We start from the raw sequence: 21,648 nt of genomic DNA, 5'->3' as shown, positions 1-21,648 counted from the left end.
AGACACGACGTCATGTCACGGAGCCCTCCCACAGCCCCTCATGTTTTAGAGCTCTATTACGCATGCGCACATCGCTTCGACGTCCCTAGCTGTCCTAGGCTTTACGATAATCTAGCAATGAGTTCAATCCATTGAATCGCTGTATTTTTGCGTGCTACAAAAAAAAGAAACTCCAGCGTTATAAAGTGAATTGGAAAGGGTGGCCTTTTCAAATATGGCCGCCCGAGCTTCGCTCACTGCGTCCCTGGCCTGTTGGCCCCGCCCCCAAGTGTTCTGTCATAGGCCGCTGGTGCACGTAGCGCACGTATTGGGACGAGGGCGACGTGACCTTCACAGGGTGCGGGGCGCGGGCGCCTGCTATTGGCGGGAAGTGTACAGTACAGCTCTGTGAGGGAACCTGAGTGGCTCCCCTCATCCAATGTGAAATCATTACAGCTTGTTATAATAAAATGTATCAATGGATGCCAGATCATATACTGTTTAACCACTTCAGCCCCGGACCATTTGGCTGGCCAAAGACCAGGCCACTTTTTGCGATTCGGCACTGCGTCGCTTTAACTGATAATTGCGCGCTCGTGCGACGTGGTTCCCAAACAAAATTAACGTCCTTTTCCCCCCCCCCCCACAAATAGAGCTTTCTTTTGGTGGTATTTGATCACCTCTGCGGTTTTTATTTTTTTGCGCTAAAAATGAAACAAAAAAAAAGAACAGCGACAATTTTGAAAAAAAGCAATATTGTTTACTTTTTACTATAAATACCCCCCCCCCCCCAAAAAAAAAAAAAAAATATATATATATATATATATATATATATATATATATATATATATATATATATATATATATATATATAATTAAAAAAAAATTCCTCAGTTTAGGCCCGCGGCCCGCACCCTGTGAAGGTCACGTCGCCCTTGTCCCAATACGTGCGCATTCTTCTACATATTATTGGTAAAACAAAAGGAAAATAAGCATTTATTGATTGGTTTGCGTAAAAGTTATAGAGTCTGCAAAATAGGGGCTATATTAATGGCATTTTTATTAATATTTTTTTATTTTACTAGTAATGGCGGCGATCTGCAATTTTTATCATGACTGGAACATTATGGCGGACACATCGGACACTTTTGATGCTATTTTGGGACCATTTTTTGCACAGCAGGCGATCCTCTTTCAGATATAAGTTGTCCCAGCGGCGGGTTCGCCATGGGATCACCTTTAAGGGTGGCAGGAGAGGTGCCTCTTCCCAGAACCATCGGTAGTGGCGAAAACAATCCGACTTTCTTGACTGTGGGGCAGGAAGTTGAGAGAGGGCAAGATGCAAGTCGGCGAGCAAGTGACTGCAGCGAGGTGGCTGAGCAGATGGGAAGCTGCCAGCTGGGAGGTTCGGTGGGTGGACTGGCCAATCAGTGGGTGGCGGAGCAAAGAGATGACATCATCTCTCACCGCCCGGCGCCCGCCACGCATCCCGGCAGTTCCGCCCTCACTCACTGTGCAGGCAGCAGAGAGATTACATCATCTCTCTGCCGCCTCACTCAGACCTCGGACACAGGAAGTGACAATCCCCATCCCCCACCTTAGCAGGAAAGTGACAATCTGCAACTTGTGGCAGGTGATGTGGCAAGTGGGCAATCCGCAACTTGTGGCATATGGACAATCCGCAACTTGTGGCAGGTGACGTGGCAAGTGACAATCTGCAGCTTGTGGCAAGTGACAATCCGCAACTTGTGGCAAGTAGACAATTTGCAATGTGTGGAAGGTGATGTGGCAAGTGACAATCCACAACTTGTGGCAAGTGGACAATCCGCAACTTGTGGCAAGTGGACAATTTGCAACGTGTGGCAGGTGACGTAGAAAGTGACAATCCACAACTTGTGGCAAGTGGACAATTTGGAACGTGTGGCAGGTGACATGGCAAGTGACAATCCACAACTTGTGGCAGGTGACGTAGCAAGTGACAATCCGCAACTTGTGGCAGGTGACGTGGCAAGTGACAATCCGCAACTTGTGGCAGGTGATGTGGCAAGTGACAATCCGCAACTTGTGGCAGGTGACGTGGCAAGTGACAATCCGCAACTTGTGGCAGGTGACGTGGCAAGTGACACACTCGGGGCTCCCACTGATTCTGCATTATGGTGAGTTGAACTATTTCATTTTATATAACAATGTAATTGTCAGGTCACCCGTGGCCAGGTGACAAGTGCACCCCGTTGGGGTCAGGGATGCACCACAGGGTAGTGAACCCTATAGCCGACTGCTGTGATCAGAGAGGAAGCGTGAACCCAAGATTCCCCAGGGCGCGGAGTCTAAGACCCAGTGTTCACCAGAGCCTCTAGTGGTGAGGATGGCCCTCGCCGCAGCTGGATCAAGGTCGCGACCCCTGGGATCCCCTAGGTCACGCTCCGTGGGGAGAGAGGGGAAGCAGCAAGCAGACAAGCGGTAGTGATGGGTAAGCCGAGGTCAGGGCAACAGGCAGACAAGGGTAACCGAGGGACAGGCAAAAGGTCAGGGTCACAGGCAAACACGAGAAGTCAGGGACGAGCCCAAAAAACGGCACACAGGAAGGTAATCGTAGCACACTGCAGACAGGAACTTAAGCTAACAACACGGTTGAACAGCACTGCAGACCTGCAGTGCAACAGTTAATATAGACTTCCTGGGATGGCCTGGGGTGGGGCCATACAGGAAGGAAGGTGATAAAAAGGCAACCAGAACAGAGTCAGGCCTCTAATGAACAGATGGAGACAGGTAAGCTGCCAGACTCTATTGCATATCCATGACAGTAATAAAAATAATGCGCTTCAATCATCCTGACACTATAACAACCATGGTGCCGCGATGATTGAAGCGCTAACATCAGCCATTTGCCTAATAAATTGCTCGTAAAAAATCGTATTTTCTGTCAGTGCCCCTCCCGAGACCAGACTCTGGATCCGCCCCTGCGGTGAGGATGAGGAATGTAAGTTTATTGTTAAGCCTCCCGGGCCCCACGAGTGCGGCCGTGTCCCAAAACACGCAGCTGAATACAGCAGGAGGCAGAGAGCAGAGTGGGTGGGGCAGAACGCTCGAGCGCGCCTGTGAAGGGACATGGTTTTGGGCACATGAGGAGGCTCCGGAGTCTGGGCAGGAGGTAGGAAGGGAGTGGGAGACTCATCTGTTTTGCTATTTTTGTGAAGAAATTAATATAAGCTGTTGCCGGGGTACTGTGCCACATGGGTGTGGTAATCTGTTGTTCAATGGCATTAGTTCCTTTGGGGGGGGGGCATACAACATTTTGCTATGGGGCCCTGTGATTTCTAGTTACACCCTTGCTCCTCCTAACCCTAATATTAACCTCTAACCCTAACCCTAAAATTAAACCCTAACCCTAATACTGACCCCTTAACCCTATAATTGACCCCTAACCCGAATACTACCCCTAATTTTAACTCCTTACCCTGATATTGAAACTAACCCTTATATTAACTCATAATCCTAATATTAACCCCTAATCATAACCCTATACCCTAACATTAACCCTAATACTGATGCCTAATTTTAACCCCTAATATTAACTCCTAACCCTAATTTATTACCCCTAATCCAAACCCTATACCCTAACATTAACCCTTAACCCTAATACTGACCCCTAACCCTAATATTGACCCCTAACCCTAATACTGACCCCTAACCCTAATATTAACTCCTAATCTTAACCCCTAACCCTATATTAAGCCTAACCCTAACATTAACCCCTAACCCTAATATTGACCCCTAATCCTAACCCTAACATTAACCCCTAACCCTAATATCGACCCCTAACCCTAATATTAAACCCTAATACTGACCCCTAACCTTAATTCCAACCTTTAACCCTAATATTGACCCCTAACCCTAACATTAACCCCTAATAATAACCCCTATTATTAACCCCTAATTCTAATACTAACCTTAATATTAACTCCCAATCCTAACCCCTAATATTAATCTATAATCCTAACCCTAACATTAACCCTAACCCTAATATTGACCCCTAATATTAAACCCTAACATTAACCCCCTAACCCTAATATTGACCCCAATCCTAACCCTAAACCCTATCATTAACCCCTGACCCTAATATTGACCCCTAACCCTAATATTAACCATTTATCTTAACCCTAAACCCTAACATTAACCCCTAACCCTAATACTGACCCCTAACCCTAAACCCTAACATTAACCCCTAAACCTAATATTGACCCCTAACCCTAATATTAACCCCTAACCCTAATATTAAAACCTAATATTGACCCCTAACCCTAATACTGACCCCATACACTAATATTGACCCCTAACCCTAATATGACCCCTAATTCTAATATTGACCCCTAACCCTCATATTAACCCTAATCCTAACCCTAAACCCTAACATTAACCCCTAACCCTAATACTGACCCCTAACCCTAATATTGACCCCCAACCCAAATATTAACCCTAATCCTAACCCTAAACCCTAACATTAACCCCTAACCCTAATATTGACCCCTAACCCTAATATTAAAACCTAATACTGACCCCTAACCCTAATCTGGACCCCTAATTCTAATATTGACCCCTAACCCTTATATTAACCCTAATCTTAACCCTAAACCCTAACATTAACCCCTAACCCAAATATTGACCTTAATATTAAAACCTAATACTGACCCCTAACCCTAATACTGACCCCTAACCCTAATACTGACCCCTAATCCTAAAATTGACACCTAACCCTAATATTAACCCTAATCCTAACCCTAAACCCTAACATTAACCCCTAACCCTAATACTGACCCCTAACATTAAAACCTAATATTGACCCCTAACCCTAATACTGACCCCTAACCCTAATAATAACCCCTAATTTTAAAATTGACCCCCTAACCCTTATATTAATCCCTAAACCTAAACCTAACCCCAATATCAACCCCTAATTCTAATACTGACCCCTAACCTTAATACTAACTCCTAACCCTAATATTAACCCCTAACTAGACATGTGCACAGAATTTTTTTTCGTTTTTTTTTGTTCTGTTTCGTATCGTTCCGTAGGTTCGTTTCCGTTCGTTTTTCGTAAGACGCCCGTTTTCCTGTTCGTTCCCGTTCGTTTTTCGTACGACGAGATTTTTTCGTATTTTGATCGTTTCGTATTTTCGTTACCGTTTTATTTTCGTACATGTGGGATGGTTCGTTATTCTGTTTAATTCATGTTCGTTACTTGTTAGACAATAATTTTCGTGAATTTTCGTCAATGATTTGCATTCTGTGTTTTGGATTCCTTTTTCTGTTCGTGTTTTCGGTCGTGTGACATCTATGACAATTTGTTGTGGATGTCATGTGGGCATGCGACTGAAGATACGAACAGAAAATGGATTTTCGTCATTTTGTACTTTCGTAAATATATCGCGGGGATTCGCGGCACTTTCAACACGCGGCTCATCCATATTAACGATTGTTAAGCCCCATACACTTGGTCAGACTTTTTTAACAACAAACATAAAAACGATCGTTTTCCGTTCGTTCTCAGAAAATTTGTTCGTTTTTAAACTCCATCAGAAAACCATTTTTGGGTTCAAAAGTCTGGCCAACTGATCTCCCTTCAGATGAAAATCCACAGAAAAGTTTATTTGGCTTTACTGTCCTACTCAGCACAAAAGAGAAGCTGCTTTACTAACTACACTCACTGCCCATTCAAAAAAACGAAAATTACATCTGTAATAAAAGATTTCTATTCTGTATTTTGGGTCCTTTTTCTTTTGGTGTTTTCGGTCGTGTGTTCGTGTGACATCTGTGGCAAAAGATTTGCATTCTGTTGAATCCAAAATACAAACAGAAAAAAGGAATTCAAAATACAGGGTGCGGGTCTTTTGTTGTGGATGTCGTGTGAACATACGACTGAGGGTGCGAACAGAGAAGGGATTCAAACAGGATACAGAATGCAAATCTTTTGTTGTGGCTGTCGTGTGAACATACGGCTGAGGATACGAACAGAGAGGGGATTCAAACAGGATACAGAATGCAAATCTTTTGTTAAAGATGTAATTTTTGTTCTTTTGCCGTTTTCTTTTTGTCGTATTTTTGTCAGATCGTTCGTTCGTATTTGCGGTTGTTCGTTATGCAGCTCATTCGTAATCCTGTCGTTTTCGTATTTTGGTGCTTTCTTTTTTTCGTATGTACACATTATTCTGCGGGTACGAAAATGAACATTCGTAGGAACGGGAATGCACATATCTACCCCTAACCCTAATATTAGCCCCTAATCATTACATTTTAATCTCATCTGACTGTAACACCTTTTCCAAGTGGCCTCAGAATATTCAAGGAGGAGGAGGGGTGGAGAGGAAGAGAGAGGCGGCCGGTCATGTGAGCGCTCTGAAAAAAGGTATAGAACGCCATTTTTTTTTATAAAGCACAAACACAGGGGCACCTATCATTATGAAACACAGAGGATTATATGAAAAATGTAAAAGTAATTTTAGTAGCACGAGGGGAGGGGTGGAAACTAACACAGTTCACAGGCAGGGAGGGAGGGGGAGAGGAGGAGAGCTGTGGCTGACGGAGGCACGTGAACTGACCACGGTGTCAGGGCTCAGCAGCCATGATATACCGCTGTCAGTTTACCCGATTATAGAAAGACAACTTTTTTGGACATGGAACTAAACCACTTCCCCTGAGCCCAGGCTGTGATAGACACCCTCTGAAACTGCGTTATCATGCAGGCTGCCCTTCATCTTCTCAGTTTGCTCAGCATTGCAAATATATGTCATCTTGATTGAAAAATTCCAGACCATCTCCGACTGTCACCAACTTTTTTTTCTCCCACATCCGTTCCTTGCCCCAGCTTCTGTCATTGCCACGTGTGGTTCTACAGACCACGTGAGTGGCATGTTTGCATTACACATGAAGCCAGGGAGTGGAGTCATAGTCAACCAGCCAGTAATGGGCACATTTATTTATTTTATTGCAGGCATTTATATAGTGACACAGATCTTTACATATTGCATGGTCACATCAGTCCCTGCCCCCAAGGAGCTCACAATCGCAGGTTCCCCACCCACATAGATACGCCTACTGGGCCCAGTTATAGACAGGAGCCAATTAACCTACCAGCACACCTCCCAACTTTTTGAGACGGGAACCAGGGAAGCCTATTAGCAAAAGTTTGTAGACATAGGACACACCCCCTGCCACGCCCCCTTAAAGGAGAATTATATAAAAAATATGATTAGTCAAACCCATAAGGGCTTTTTTTCACCACTACTATTCCTTTATATTGCCTTTTAAAATGTTCAAATGCAGCAACTTAGAGATTGAAATCAAATGTTTAGCACCGGGAAAAACTTTTTGAAACATAAAAAGTACATTTTATATACAACTTTATAGATCAGACCAAAATGAGGGACAAATGAGGAGGAAAACGTGTCAGCCTTGCAATGCCTCATGGGACTTGTAGTTTTGCAACAGCTGGAGGGCTGTCAGTTTGAGACCCCTGCACTAAAGAATTTGTTTGGGTAGAGTGAAATATACCTGATTGATCCTGCCTTTGGCTGTCCTTTCCTTCTTCTCTGTGTCCCCACTGCAAGCTGAGATTGTGTAAACAAGCTGATGTCCTCTACTAAGCATGCTCCAGTTTCAGTTCCCTGCTAAGCTCTTTATTTCCTCCTTATTCTTATCTGTGCAGCCCACATGACTATAGAGTCACACATGTGGGCGTATACACAGTGGTAAATGACACTCCCCCTCCCTCCTCCATATTCTCCTAATGCTAAATACTAGGGGGGTGGGATATAGCATGATGACTGATTACATTCACTAAGAAAGTCACAAAAACACTTCATATAAATCAGTAATAACCACTTCCCGCCCGGCCTATAGCAGAATGACGGCCGGGCGGTGGTTCAGTTATCCTGACTGGGCGTCATATGAGGATCTTGGTAAAGAGCCTCTGACGGAGGCTCTTTACCACGTGATCAGCCTTCTTCTTCCTCCAATGGTGGACACTTCTTCCTCCAATAGTGGACACTTCTTCCTCCAATGATGGACACTTATTCCTCCTATGGTGAAAACTTCTTTCTCAAGTGGTGGAGATTTCTTCCACCTGTGGTGGACACTTCCTCCAGTGTTGGGTACTTCTTTCTCCAGTGGTGGACACTTCTTCCTCCAATGATGGGGATGTCTTCCTCCAATGGTGGACACTTCTTCCACCTGTGGGGGACACTTCTTCCTTCTGGGGTAGACACTTCTTCCTCCAATGGTGGAGACCTCGTCCTCCAATGGTGGACACTTCTTCCTCCAATGGTGGACACCTCTTCCTTCAGTGGTGGACACTTCTTCCTCCTATGGTGAAAACTTCTTTCTCAAGTGGTGGAGATTTCGTCCACCTGTGGTGGATACTTCCTCCAGTGTTGGGTACTTCTTTCTCCAGTGGTGGACACTTCTTCCTCCAATGTTAAAGACCTTGTCTTCCAATGTTCGACACTTCTTACTCTAATGGTGGAGATGTCTTCCTCCAATGGTGGACACTTCTTCCTCATGTGGTGGACACTTCTTCCTCCAATGGTATAGACCTTGTCCTCCAATGGTGGAAAATTCTTCCTCCAATGGTGGACACCTCTTCCTTCAGTGGTAGACACTTCATCCTCTTGTGGTGGACACTTCCTCCAGTGTTGGGTACTTCTTTCTCCAGTGGTGGACACTTCTTCCTCCAATAGTGGAGATGTCTTCCTCCTGTGGTGGACACTTCTTCCTCCTGTGGTGGAGATATCTTCCTCCAATGGTGGAGATCTCATCCTCCAATGGTGGAGACCTCGTCCTCGAATGGTGGACACTTCTTCCTTCAGTGGTGGACACTTCTTCCTCCAATGGCGGAGACCTCGTCCTCCAATGGTGGACACTTCTTCCTTTAGTGGTGGACACTTCTTCCTCCAATGGCGGAGACCTTGTCCTCCAATGGTGGACACTTCTTCCTTTAGTGGTGGACACTTCTTCCTCCAATGGTGGAGACCTCGTCCTCCAATGGTGGACACTTCTTCCTTTAGTGGTGGACACTTCTTCCTCCAATGGTGGAGATGTCATCCTCCAATGGTGGACACTTCTTCCTTTAGTGGTGGACAATTCTTCCTCCAATGGTGGAGATCTCATCCTCCAATGGTGGAGACCTTGTCCTCCAATGGTGGACACTTCTTCCTTTAGTGGTGGACACTTCTCCCTCCAATGGTGGACACTTCTTCCTCTAATGGTGGAGACCTCGTCCTCGAATGGTGGACACTTCTTCCTCCAATGGTGGAGACCTCGTCCTCGAATGGTGAACACTTCTTCCTCCAATGGTGGAGACCTCGTCCTCTAATGGTGGACACTTCTTCCTCCAATGGTGGAGACCTCGTCCTCCAATGGTGGACACTTCTTCCTTTAATGGTGGACACTTCTTCCTCCAATGGTGGAGACCTCGTCCTCCAATGGTGGACACTTCTTCCTTTAGTGGTGGACACTTCTTCCTCCAATGGTGGAGACTACTCATCTCTTCTTATCTTGGTAGCCAGAGCCCAAAAAAAAAGTTTTTGAATTTTCACTGTACAACTTGGGTTCCCAGGTTGGGTTTTTTAATTTTTTTAATTTTTTTGGAGTGAGGTTTTAATAAAGTTCCTCAAATATTTTTTTGCTTGGTGTTGTTTTACGGACAAACGTTTATTGATTCAGAGTTTTAATAAACTTTGCGTGGTCACAGGACTGAAGCCTCCGTTGGAGTTGGGTGGTTTGAAGAGCTCCTTGCGCACCCTTTTTCCTGAGGGGGGCTTCTTCTTTTTATGGTATTTCTTCAGTTGATCTGTGAAGTCGCTGTGAAGCATGTTCACATAACCTTGGGGCTCACAAAGATCCTGAAAAAATCAAGTGAATATTTGAAAGTGAGAAAAGAAGATGATTAAAGTAAACTTATCAGGAACTTCAAGAAATTCAAGATGAGCATACACTGATTAGCCATAACATTATGAGCACCCGCTATAACCCATCGAGGCATTGACTCCACTAGACCTCGGAAGGTACGCTATGGTATCTGGCACCAAGCCATCAGTAGCATATCCTTTAGGTCCTGTAAGTTGTGAGGTGGGGCCTCCAGGTATCGGACTTGTTTTTCCAGCACATCCCACAAATGCTCAATTGGATTGAGATCTGGAGAACTTGGAGGCCAAGTCAACACATCAAACCATTGCTCCATGGTCCAGTTCTGATGCGCCTGATGCTCCCGGTTCAGCATGAGCACCCTGACGAGCCTGTGGCTACACAGCCCCATACACAACAATCTGCGATGTCCTGTGTTCTGACACCTTTCTATCAGAATCAGCATCCACTTTTTCAGTAATTTGAGCTCCAATAGCTCTTCTTTTGGATCAGACTACACTGGCCAACCTTACCTCCCCTCCTCCATCAATGAGCCTTCCCTCCCCACCTCCATCAAAGAGCCTTCCCTCTCTACCTCCATCAAGGAGTCTTCCTTCCCCACCTCCATCAATGAGCCTTCCTTCCCCACCTCCATAACTGAGCCTTCCTTCCCCACCTCCATCAACGAGCCTTCCTTTCCCACCTCCATAACTGAGCCTTCCCTCCCCACCTCCATCAAAGAGCCTTCCCTCTCTACCTCCATCAAAGAGCCTTCCCTCTCTACCTCCATCAATGAGCCTTCCTTCCCCACCTCCATCAATGAGCCTTCCTTCCCCACCTCCATGAACGAGCCCTTCTTTCCCACCTCCATAACTGAGCCTTCCCTCCCCACCTCCATCAATGAGCCTTCCCACTCCACCTCCATCAATCAGCCTTCCCACCCCACCTCCATCAATGAGCCTTCCTTCCCCACCTCCATCAATCAGCCTTCCCGCCCCACCTCCATTAATGAGCCCCCCACCTCCACCAATGAGCCTTCCCTCCCACCTCCATCAATGAGACTTCACTCCCCACCTCTGTCAGTGAGCCTTCCCTCCCCACCTCCATCTATGAGCCTTCCCCTCCTCACCTCCATCAGTGACCCTTCCCTCCAAACCTCCATCAATGATCCTTCTCTCCCCCACCTCCACCAATGAGCCTTCCCTCCCCCACCTCCATCAATGTGACTTCCCCCCCACTTCCATCAATGAGCCTTCCCCTCCCCACCTCCATCAATGAGCCTTCCCCTCCTCACCTCTATCAATGAGCCCCCCACCTCCATCAATGAGCCTTCCCTCCCCTCCATCAATGAGCTTTCCCTCCCCAACTCCATCAATGAGCCTTCCCCTCCTCACCTCTATCAATGAGCCTTCCCTCTCCACCTCCATCATTGAGCCTTCCCCTCCCCACCTCCATCAATGAGCCTTCCCCTCCTCACCTCTATCAATGAGCCCCCCACCTCCATCAATGAGCCTTCCCTCCCCTCCATCAATGAGCTTTCCCTCCCCAACTCCATCAATGAGCCTTCCCCTCCCCACCTCCATCAATGAGCCTTCCCCTCCTCACCTCTATCAATGAGCCCCCCACCTCCATCAATGAGCCTTCCCTCCCCTCCATCAATGAGCTTTCCCTCCTCACCTCCATCAATGAGCCTTCCCTCCCCTCCATCAATGAACCTTCCCTCCACTCCATCAATGAGCTTCCCCTTCTCACCTCCATCAATGAGCCTTCCCTCCCCACCCCACCTCCATCAATTGAGTCTTTCCGCTTCTCGCCTCCATCAATGAGCCTTCCTTCCCCACCTTCATCAATCAGATTTCCCGCCCTACCTCCATTAATGAGCCCCCCCCCCCAGAACTGGTGAAAGCTTAGCCAGAGCCACTGAGGACTGTATGCAAACTCAGTTCTTGACCTCCATCAAGAGCCTTGCAGATTTTGTGAGCCGTCTTAGGCCCCGTACACACGACAGAGGAACTCGACGTGCTTGGCACGTCGAGTTCCTCGTCGAGTTTTGGGATGAAGCCGCCGAGGAGCTCGGCGGGCCGGCTTCTCCCATAGAAGAACGAGGACAACGAGAAAATAGAGAACATGTTCTCTATTTTCTCGTCGAGTTCCTCGGCGGCTCCATCGAGCCAAAACTGTACAGACGACAGAGATTCTCGGCAGAATCCGGGTTTTGACCGAGTTTCTCTGTGAATTCTGCCGAGAATCTCTGTCGTGTGTACGAGGCCTGAGTCTACAACAGAGGCTGAGCCATAAAATGTTGCTGTGTCCTGGGACCAGAGCTAGAAGACCTGTTGCAATACAGTATGTGTCTAAGCCAGTATGGACCAAATCGTGAGTACCTGACTGTGAGGACTGAGCCTCCTGGGATTATCGACCCCCCTAAGCATATGGGACCGGATCAGTTGCATACCTGGAGTGGTGAAAAGGGACAACCTAGCCTCACTGCCTAAAGTTATTACCAACAGAGACTGCCCTTACATCAGTCATCCCTTGTGTACAGTTTTAAGGGGACAACTACTTGTGCACCACCTACAGAAGGGCCCCAATGAAAGCCGGCCAACACTAACAATTTGGCACCAAGTGCTACAATAGGCATATTAGGTGGATTATCTGCAATATATAACCACCCCCAATGGTCCTTGCCTTACACTGAAATACCATACAACTGAAAATACTCTATTTACTCTCAGCACTCCCATTCTTGGGCCAGATTCACAAAGAGATACAACGGTGTATTATCTACAGATACACCATCGTATCTCTGACTTACACTGGTCCTATCTATGCGCCTGATTCATAGAATCAGATACGCATAGATAGGACTAAGATCTGACAGTGTTACACTGTGTTACACTGTCGGATCTTTTTTTCAATTTAAAAATGGCGCCGGGGGCGTTCCCGCTGATTTACATATTATTTATCGTAAATCAGCGAGATACGCAAATTCACGAACGTACGCGGACCCGTCGCAGTGTTCTTACGTCGTTTCCGTAGCGGTTTTCCCGTCGTATACTTACCCCTGTTTTTAGCAGGCGCAGCCAATGTTAAGTATAGCTGGCGTTCCCGCGTCGAATTTGAATTTTCCAACGTCGTTTGCGTACGCCGATTCACGAACACGCGCGTCGCAAGTCCCGCTCACGTCGAAACCACTGACGTCCTAGTGACGTCAGTGGGAGCAATGCACGCCGGGAAATTCCCCGGACGGCGCATGCGCATTTAAATCGGCGCGGGAACGCGCCTGATTTAAATAGTACACTCCCCTAGCCGCGGAATTAGAATTCCGCCGGGGGATTTAGGATCCGCCGTCGCAAGTTTGGAGGTAAGTGGTTTGTGAATTAGCCACTTGCCTCCTAAACTTGCGGGAGCGGATCTTAATTCACGTAGATCGAGCGGATCTATAGATCCGCTGAGCTACGTGAATCTGGCCCCTTATGTTGATTTATCAACGAATAATTTTTCAGACATTCCACCTGTCACAGGAATACATACCGTAAAGTTTTCATAAAACTCCTTATAACCTCCCATCAGCAAGTAGACCTCAGGGTAATATAAATGGGGATATATGTTCTCCTTCCGGTCCAGATTTCTTAATGTACGGCACCTTAAATGAGGACAGAAGAAATTCATTTTTTGGGGGGGGGGGGGGGGGGGGGGTAAAAAAAGCCATAGTAATAAATGCATTAAACTGCCCAGAGATGGACTGAAATTTGTCTCATTCAGCAGCCGAATTTCGATCCATCTATGTCCATCTTACAGTAAGTCGGCCATAGATGGTTCGAATCTCCTAAACCGTCCGAGATTCGAACCATGTATGAGCAAGCTGATTGTATTTCAAGTCGATCCATCGATTGACTTGGGGTACAACCAGCATGTTGGATTCTTATAGCTAGATTCAGGTAGAGTTAGGTAGGCGTATCAGTAAATACGCCGACCTAACTCAGAATCTGCGCCGACCTATGTTTAAGTGTATTCTCAAACAGAGATACGCTTAAACATATCTAAGATACGACGGCTTGCGTCGTCCTATCTTAGATTGCAATATTTAGGCTGGCCGCTAGGTGGCGCTTCCATTGCGGTCGGCGTAGAATATGTAAATCACTAGATACGCCTATTCACGAACGTACGCCCGGCAGACGCAGTACAGATACGCCGTTTACGTAACGCTTTATCAGGCCTAAAGTTATTCCATCTTATAGATGGAATAGTAATGTTAAAGTATGGCCGCCGTTCCCGCTTCGAAATGCGAAAATTTTACGTCGTTTGCGTAAGTCGTCCGTGAATAGGGATTTACTTCGTTTACGTCCACGTCGAAATCAATAGGCCCGTGCGGCGGACTTAGCCGCAATGCACACTGGGAAATGTAGGCGCACGGCGCATGCGCAGTTGCAAAAAAACGTCAATCACATCGGGTCAAGCCTAATTATCATAAAACACGCCCCCTCAGCCAAATTTGAATTAGGCGCCCTTACGCCCGCCCGCTTTAGGCTACGCCGCCGTAACTTAGCAGGCAAGTACATTGTGAATCACGTACTTGCCTCGCTAACTTACGGCGGCGTAGCCTAAATGCCTTAAGCTACACCGCCGCAAGTATGCGCTCGCCATCCTGAATCTAGCTATTAGTGTCTCTAAGCCTGACCGTAGCCGGCATATTTATTAACAATAATAAATAGGCGTTCTGGGGGGGTGAGCACAAAAGGGTGAGGTTTGCGATGGGCACAGTGAGGCATGCGATGGGCACAGTGAGGCTGCAAATAGGCACAGTGAGGCTTGCGATGGGCACAGTGAGGCATGCGATGGGCACAGTGAGGCATGCGATGGGCACAGTGAGGCTGAAAATTGGCACAGCGAGGCTGAAAATGGGCACAGTGAGGCATGCGATGGGCACAGTGAGGCTGCAAATGGGCACAGTGAGGCTTGCAATGGGCACAGTGAGGCATGCGATGGGCACAGTGAGGCTGCTAATGGGCACAGTGAGGCTTGCAATGGGCACAGTGAGGCATGCGATGGGCACAGTGAGGCATGCGATGGGCACAGTGAGGCTGCAAATGGGCACAGTGAGGCTGCAACTGGGCATTGTTGACCCTCTTTTCCACTTACAGAAGCTGCTGCGTTTCCTACCCTAGGCTTATACTCGAGTCAATACGTTTTTCCCAGTTTTTGTTGGTGGTAAAATTAGGTGCCTCGTCTTATATTCGGGTCGGCTTATACTCGAGTATATACGGTAGTTATTATTTCAGATTTTCAATTTTTATTTCCAGATTTTCGAATTTCCGAATTTACCTGAATTTCCGAATATTCTGAAAAGTTCAATAAATGGGTTTTCGTTAATTTGGAAACTTCCAAATTAACGAATTTGTCGAAATTCGGTTAAAAAAAAAAACGAATTCGTAACAAAAACCGAATTGCACATGTCTAAGAGGAACCAATCCCCTCCGTTTTCCTCCTGCAGGTCGTCCAATGCCTGCGGGAGGGAAGAGGAGGAGAGGCCGCATTTTAACAGCTGCAGGAGGAGAATGGAGGGCATCGGTTCCTCTATATGCCCCAGCCCCTCCTATCCAGGTGTACAGGGGAGCCACACAGCCTGCCCAGCCACTCACCAGCGCCCCCCTTCCTATGGCGCCCATGGCACTTGCCATGGCTGCCATACCCTAGATACGCCACTGCACACAGGCCCCTTGGAGCACGAGACCGGGGCGCCGTTAGGTACCCCCTGTAGGTACGCCCCTGTTGTATATGTAGAAAGCATGTGCCGTCTCTGAAGTTGAAGGTAGATTCGGATGTACGTACAGTTTTGGCGCTCTCTCCGAGGAGAATTCGCAGTGAAATATCAGCACTGCTCGACTCCCGGGAGGAGACGGTCTCTTCAGAAAATATTCTGCTAGAAGTTCTTCTTTATATAAATTCCAGGCTCCCTGCGTGAGAAAACAACACGTTACAGGTAACAATAGTTAGTTAATATACACTATATTGTCAAAAGTATTGGGACGCCGGCCTTTACACGCACATGAACATTAATGGCGTCCCAGTCTTAGTCCGGAGGGTTCAATATTGAGTTGGCCCCGCCCTTTGCGGCTATAACAGCTTCACCTCTTCTGGGAAGGCCGTCCACAAGGTTTAGGAGGGTGTCTATGGGAATGTTTGACCGTTCTTCCAGAAGAGCGTTTGTGAGGTCAGGCACTGATGTTGGATGAGAAGGCCTGGCTCGCAGTCTCCGCTCTAAGTCATCCCAAAGGTGTTCTCAAAGGTCAGGACTCTGTGCAGACCAGTCAGGTTCCTCCACCCCAAACTCGCTCATCCACGTCTTTATGGACTTTGGCTTTGTGCTCTGGTCCAACTCATTTGGTGGAGGGGGGGAATATGGTGTGGGGTCGTCTTTCAGGGGTTGGGTTTGGCCCTTTAGTTTCAGTGAAGGTTAAAAGTGCCCCGCTAGCAGCCAAAAAGAGCCGCTAAAACAGCGGTAAAGTGCCGCTAAATCTAGCAGCGCTTAGCTGCTAACGGACCCGGTAAAGAAAGTACCCTTAATCCATGTACACACAATCGGTCCATCCGATAAAAAAACAGTCTGATGGACCGTTTTCATCGGTTAACCACTTAACCACTTAAGCCCCGGACCATATTGCTGCCTAAAGACCCAAGGGGTTTTTACAGTTCGGGACTGTGTCGCTTTAACAGACAATTGCGCGGTCGTGCGACGTGGCTCCCAAACAAAATTGGCGTCCTTTTTTCCCCACAAATAGAGCTTTCTTTTGGTGGTATTTGATCACCTCTGCGGTTTTTATTTTTTGCGCTAAGAACAAAAATAGAGCGACAATTTTGAAAAAAATGCAATATTTTTTACTTTTTGCTGTAATAAATATCCCCCAAAAACATATATAAAAACATTTTTTTTCCTCAGTTTAGGCCGATACGTATTCTTCTACCTATTTTTATAAAAAAAAAATCGCAATAAGCGTTTATCGATTGGTTTGCGCAAAATTTATAGCGTTTACAAAATAGGGGATAGTTTTATTGCATTTTTATAAATTTTTTTTTTTTTACTACTAATGGCGGCGATCAGCGATTTTTTTCGTGACTGCGACATTATGGCGGACACTTCGGACAATTTTGACACATTTTTGGGACCATTGTCATTTTCACAGCAAAAAATGCATTTAAATTGCATTCTTTATTGTGAAAATGACAGTTGCAGTTTGGGAGTTAACCACAGGGGGCGCTGTAGGAGTTAGGGTGCACCTAGTATGTGTTTACAACTGTTGGGGGGTGTGGCTGTAGGAATGACGTCATCGATCGTGTCTTCCCTATAAAGGGATCACTCGATCGATGCAGCCGCCACAGTGAAGCACGGGGAAGCCGTGTTTACATACGGCTCTCCCCGTTCTTCAGCTCCGGGGAGCGATCGCGACGGAGCGGCTATAAACAAATAGCCGCGCCGTAGTCCCGGATCGCTCCCCGAGCGGACCCGACCTCCGCATGTAGCGGGGGGGGTCCCGATCGGACCCCCCACCCGCTAATAGGCGAGGACGTACCTGTACACCAATGTGCCTGTACGTGCCATATTGTGGACGTATATGTACATGCGGGGGTCGGGAACTGGTTAAGGACCCCTTCACGCCGATATACGTCGGCAGAATGGCACGGCTGGGCACAGGCACGTACCTGTACGTGGCACTTTAAGCCCAGCCGTGGGGTCCCGCGATCGGTCCCCGGAGCTGAAGAACGGGGAGAGCTGTGTGTAAACACACCTTCCCTGTTCTTCATTGTGGCGCCGTCATCGATTGTGTGTTCCCTGATATAGGGAAACACGATCAATGACGTCACAATTCCAGCCCCGCCCCCTACAGTTAGAAACACATATGAGGTCACACTTAACCCCTTCAGTGCCCCCTAGTGGCTGACTCCCAAACTGCAATTGTCATTTTCACAGTAAACAGTGCATTTTTATAGTGAAAATGACAATGGTCCCAAAAATGTGTCAAAATTGTCCGATGTGTCCGCCATAATGTCGCGGTCACGAAAAAAATTGCTGATCGCCGCCATTAGTAGTAAAAAAAAATATATATTAATAAAAATGCCATAAAACTATTCCCTATTTTGTAAACGCTCTAAATTTTGCGCAAACCAATCGATAAACGCTTATTGCGATTTTTTTTTACCAAAAATAGGTAGAAGAATACGTATCGGCCTAAACTGAGGAAAATTTTTTTTTTTTTATATATATTTTTGGGGGATATTTATTACAGCAAAAGGTAAAAAATATTGTTTTTATTTTCAAAATTGTCGCTCTATTTTTGTTTATAGCGCAAAAAATAAAAAAATCGCAGAGGTGATCAAATACCACCAAAAGAAAGCTCTATTTGTGGGGAAAATAAGGACGCCAATTTTGTTTGGGAGCCACGTCGCACGACCGCGCAATTGTCAGTTAAAGCGACGCAGTGCCGAATCGCAAAAACTGTCCGGGTCCTTTAGCTGCCTAAAGGTCCGGGCCTTAAGTGGTTAAAAACGATCGTGTGTGGGCTTCAGAGCATTTTTCGGGTTCTGAAAAACGGGCAAAAAAAAAAAATCGAACGTGCTCTATTTTTTCACGACATTTTTTAACGTTGTCGTTTTTCGGATTGTAAAAAATGGTCGTGTGCGGGCTTTAACGACGTGAAAAACCTGCGTATGCTCAGAAGCAAGTTATGAGACGGGAGCGCTCGTTCTGGTAAAACTAGCATTCGTAACGGAGTAAGCACATTCATCACGCTGTGACAGACAGAAAAGCGCGAATCGTCTTTTACAAACAAGGAATCAGCTAAAGCAGCACAAAAGGGTGGCGCCATCCGCATGGAACTTCCCCTTTATAGTGCCGTCGTACGTGTTGTACGCCACCGCGCTTTTTTTTTTGTGTGTAGGCAAAGACGTTTTAATGATCAAGTTGGAAAAAACATCGTTTTTTTTTCTAGAGCCTGAAAAACTTTGTTTTTTTACAACCCGAAAAATGATCGCGTGTGCGCGGCATTATTGCTGGGTGTGTGGTTGGGATCACAACAAGTGCTGTTGAATTATGCCGCATTAACGCAACAACGAATTATGCCGAAGGCATTCGCTATTTGCGATGTAATTTATTGCGGATTCGGTTTTATTCGTAATTGCTTCGTTCGGAAACTCGAATGCTTCCGAACCTCCGAAACGTGATAAATTTGTCCGAATTTCGATTTTTCGATTCATTACGGGACGCATTGCACAAGCCTACTATCGTCTTCCTGATTCTCCCCCCCCGGCAATACCGGCTCAGGAAGCGGTTCCTGAGACCCGATTGGCCCCCGAGAGCAGAAGCAATCCTATTGGCATTTGAGGAGGAGGAGAAAGGAGACATAGGGGAAGCCACGGGGGCGCGAAGTCGAGGAAGTAGGAGACCCAGTGTGAAGCCCTAGATGGGATAAGTGTGGGAACCGACCGGGGGGGGGGGGGGGTTGCGGGAAACCCAATTGACTGACCACCCAAAAGTATACCACCAGCCACCCAGGGCCGATCCTGCACCTAGGCGCCACAGAGATGGGGCGCCGAAGCTCCAAAGTGCTCCCCTCCCTCCTCCTTGTCTGTGTCCAGAGGTGGAGCGCATGTAGCGGGTGCTGCGGTTCCCCATCCCGCTTGCTCTCTCCGCTGGCAACTGACAAGAGCGCATACCTCCCGCTGTCCCCGGAATCCGGGCTGGGTACCAGAGCCTAGTACCACGATAACACGTTCCGGTACTAGGCTCCACTAATTAATTATGTCCGGTGTGCGTGGAGCCGTCTCCTGTCTGCCCCGCCCCCTCTGCGTGTGTCGGCTCTTCTCCCATAGGCGGTGTGATGAGAGGCTCTTGGGTTGGCCGGAGCTGCTGCCAATCATCCTGTGCACTCCCAGAAATGTTCTCCGAGTGCCAGGTCCGATTGAAGGAATTTGGGGGCCCCAAGCAAAATGGGGGCCCCCAATCACCCCCACCCCGCACGCAAAGCCTACGTTAGCGCTACACTAATTTTTACACCCATATTCTTACTCCTCCCCCCCCCTCCCTAGTCCCTATGTTTTTCTATTTTCCCTCCCCTTCTTCCCTTTAGGCTGCCGCTGTAGCGTGGCCGAGCTCCTCTTCCTCCTGTCAGTCAGGTGTTCTATCATTATAGGTCCCCAGTTCCCAATCAGATAGTGCCCAGGCTGGGCCAGGTACCGTGCGGTACAGGAGATTCAGTTTCCTGTGTTCCTGGCTGGACTGAAAGGAAGTGAGCACTCAGTGTGGACTTCCTGTCAGTCCGGCCGGGAACAGAAAAATGAATCTCCTGTACCACACACGGTACCCGGCCGGACTGACAGGACTCCAGGAGGAAGGAAGAGGAGCTCGGCCACGCTACAGCCTGGGAAGGAGAAGTTGGGGGCCCCAGGCCAGCTCGGGGGGCCCCAAGCAATTGTTTGTTTTGCCTGTCCTGTAGCAACGGGCCTGCCGAGTGCCACCCTCCTAGTAACCAAAGATACCACCATGGGCGTCCGCTGAACTTTTTTCAGGGGGGGGGGGCATCATTTTAAGGTCATCCATGCTCGGTCCCTTTTTGACAATGTCATGAAGGGAGGGGCTTAGTCATTATCACAAAAAAGCGCAGGCATGCAAAGGTTTGAAAAACCTGATGCAACTATCAAGCAACTAGCAACTTTGAATAACAATATCATAAAAAATGGAGCCCCCCCCAAGGAAATAAAAACCCCCTCCCCCTCTCTGTCAGCTGGAGCTAGAAGAGAGAGCGAGCGGCTCTAATTGGTTTCGTCGTGCCGCCGCCTTGCTTCCTGCCTGCTGTTTTTCTCACCGAGGATCATGGCACTGATTTCTAGGGGGGGGCAAGCGCCCTCCCTTGTCCTATGGAGCGGACGCCCATGGATACCACGTATGCCCCGCCCCCTGTAATGTGCTTCTGCTCCCAGCGCGCCCGAGCTACAGGGATCTATTGGACAAGTACTGATCTATGGGGGACACCTGATGTGGGGGGCTCTGCGGGACACCTGCTGTGGGGGGGGGACTTTGATGGGGGGGCCTCTGATGGGGGACACCTGCTGCGACGCTCTAATGGGGGACACATGCTGGGGGAGAGGCTCTGATGGGGGACACCTGCTGTGGGGGGATCTGATGGGGGACACCTGCTGTGGGGGGCTCTGATGGGGGACACCTGCTGGGGGGGGACTTTGATGGGGGACACCTGCTGGGACGCTCTGATGGGGGACACCTGCTGGGACGCTCTGATGGGGGACACATGCTGTGGGGAGGCTCTGATGGGGGACACCTGCTGGGACCCTCTGATGGAGGACACATGCTGTGGGCAGGCCCGGATTTACTCCCTTTGCCACCCCAAGGCCGGGTCCTTCAATGCCACCCCCGCAATACAGGGGGGACATTATCCGCCGGGGAACTTTTTGGCAGGACACTGAGAAGCGGGGGGGGGGTGCTGCTGCTGAAAATTGCATTGAGAAGTGGGGGGGTGCTCATCTCCTCTTCCCTCAGTTTTCTCTCCTCTCACCATCCGTGACATGACAGGGGGGAGCTCCCGAAATGAGAGTGAAAGTGGTGAAAGTGTCCTCTCCTCTCAGCCACAGTGCCGCCCCTGCACCCACTGCCGCCCCGAGGCCTGGCCTTGTTGGCCTTGTCTGGAATCCGGCCCTGGCTGTGGGGAGGCTCTGATGGGGGACACCTGCTGGGAGGGGGCTCTGATGGGGGACACCTGCTGG

At 48.0% G+C, this 21,648-nt stretch overlaps 1 protein-coding gene across 1 annotated transcript in view; it reads right to left on the bottom strand.

Moving 5' to 3' along the window:
• Positions 1–9,335: 9,335 nt before the first annotated feature.
• Positions 9,336–21,648, bottom strand: part of LOC120946641 (M-phase inducer phosphatase 1-like) — a 44,296-nt gene continuing 31,983 nt past the window's right edge. Inside the window, exons 10-12 of the mRNA XM_040361234.1 lie at positions 15,709–15,833; positions 13,411–13,522; positions 9,336–9,875 (exon numbers count right to left, since the gene is read on the bottom strand). Of these exons, the coding sequence (XP_040217168.1) occupies positions 9,693–9,875; positions 13,411–13,522; positions 15,709–15,833 (420 nt within the window). The 3' untranslated portion in view covers positions 9,336–9,692. The remainder of the gene's footprint in view (positions 9,876–13,410; positions 13,523–15,708; positions 15,834–21,648) is intronic.

The sequence above is a fragment of the Rana temporaria genome, chromosome 8 (genome assembly GCF_905171775.1).
Source record: "Rana temporaria chromosome 8, aRanTem1.1, whole genome shotgun sequence".
NCBI lineage: Eukaryota > Metazoa > Chordata > Amphibia > Anura > Ranidae > Rana > Rana temporaria.
The sequence above is the reverse complement of the archived record's forward strand: the minus strand, read 5'-3'. Positions and strand labels throughout refer to the sequence as shown.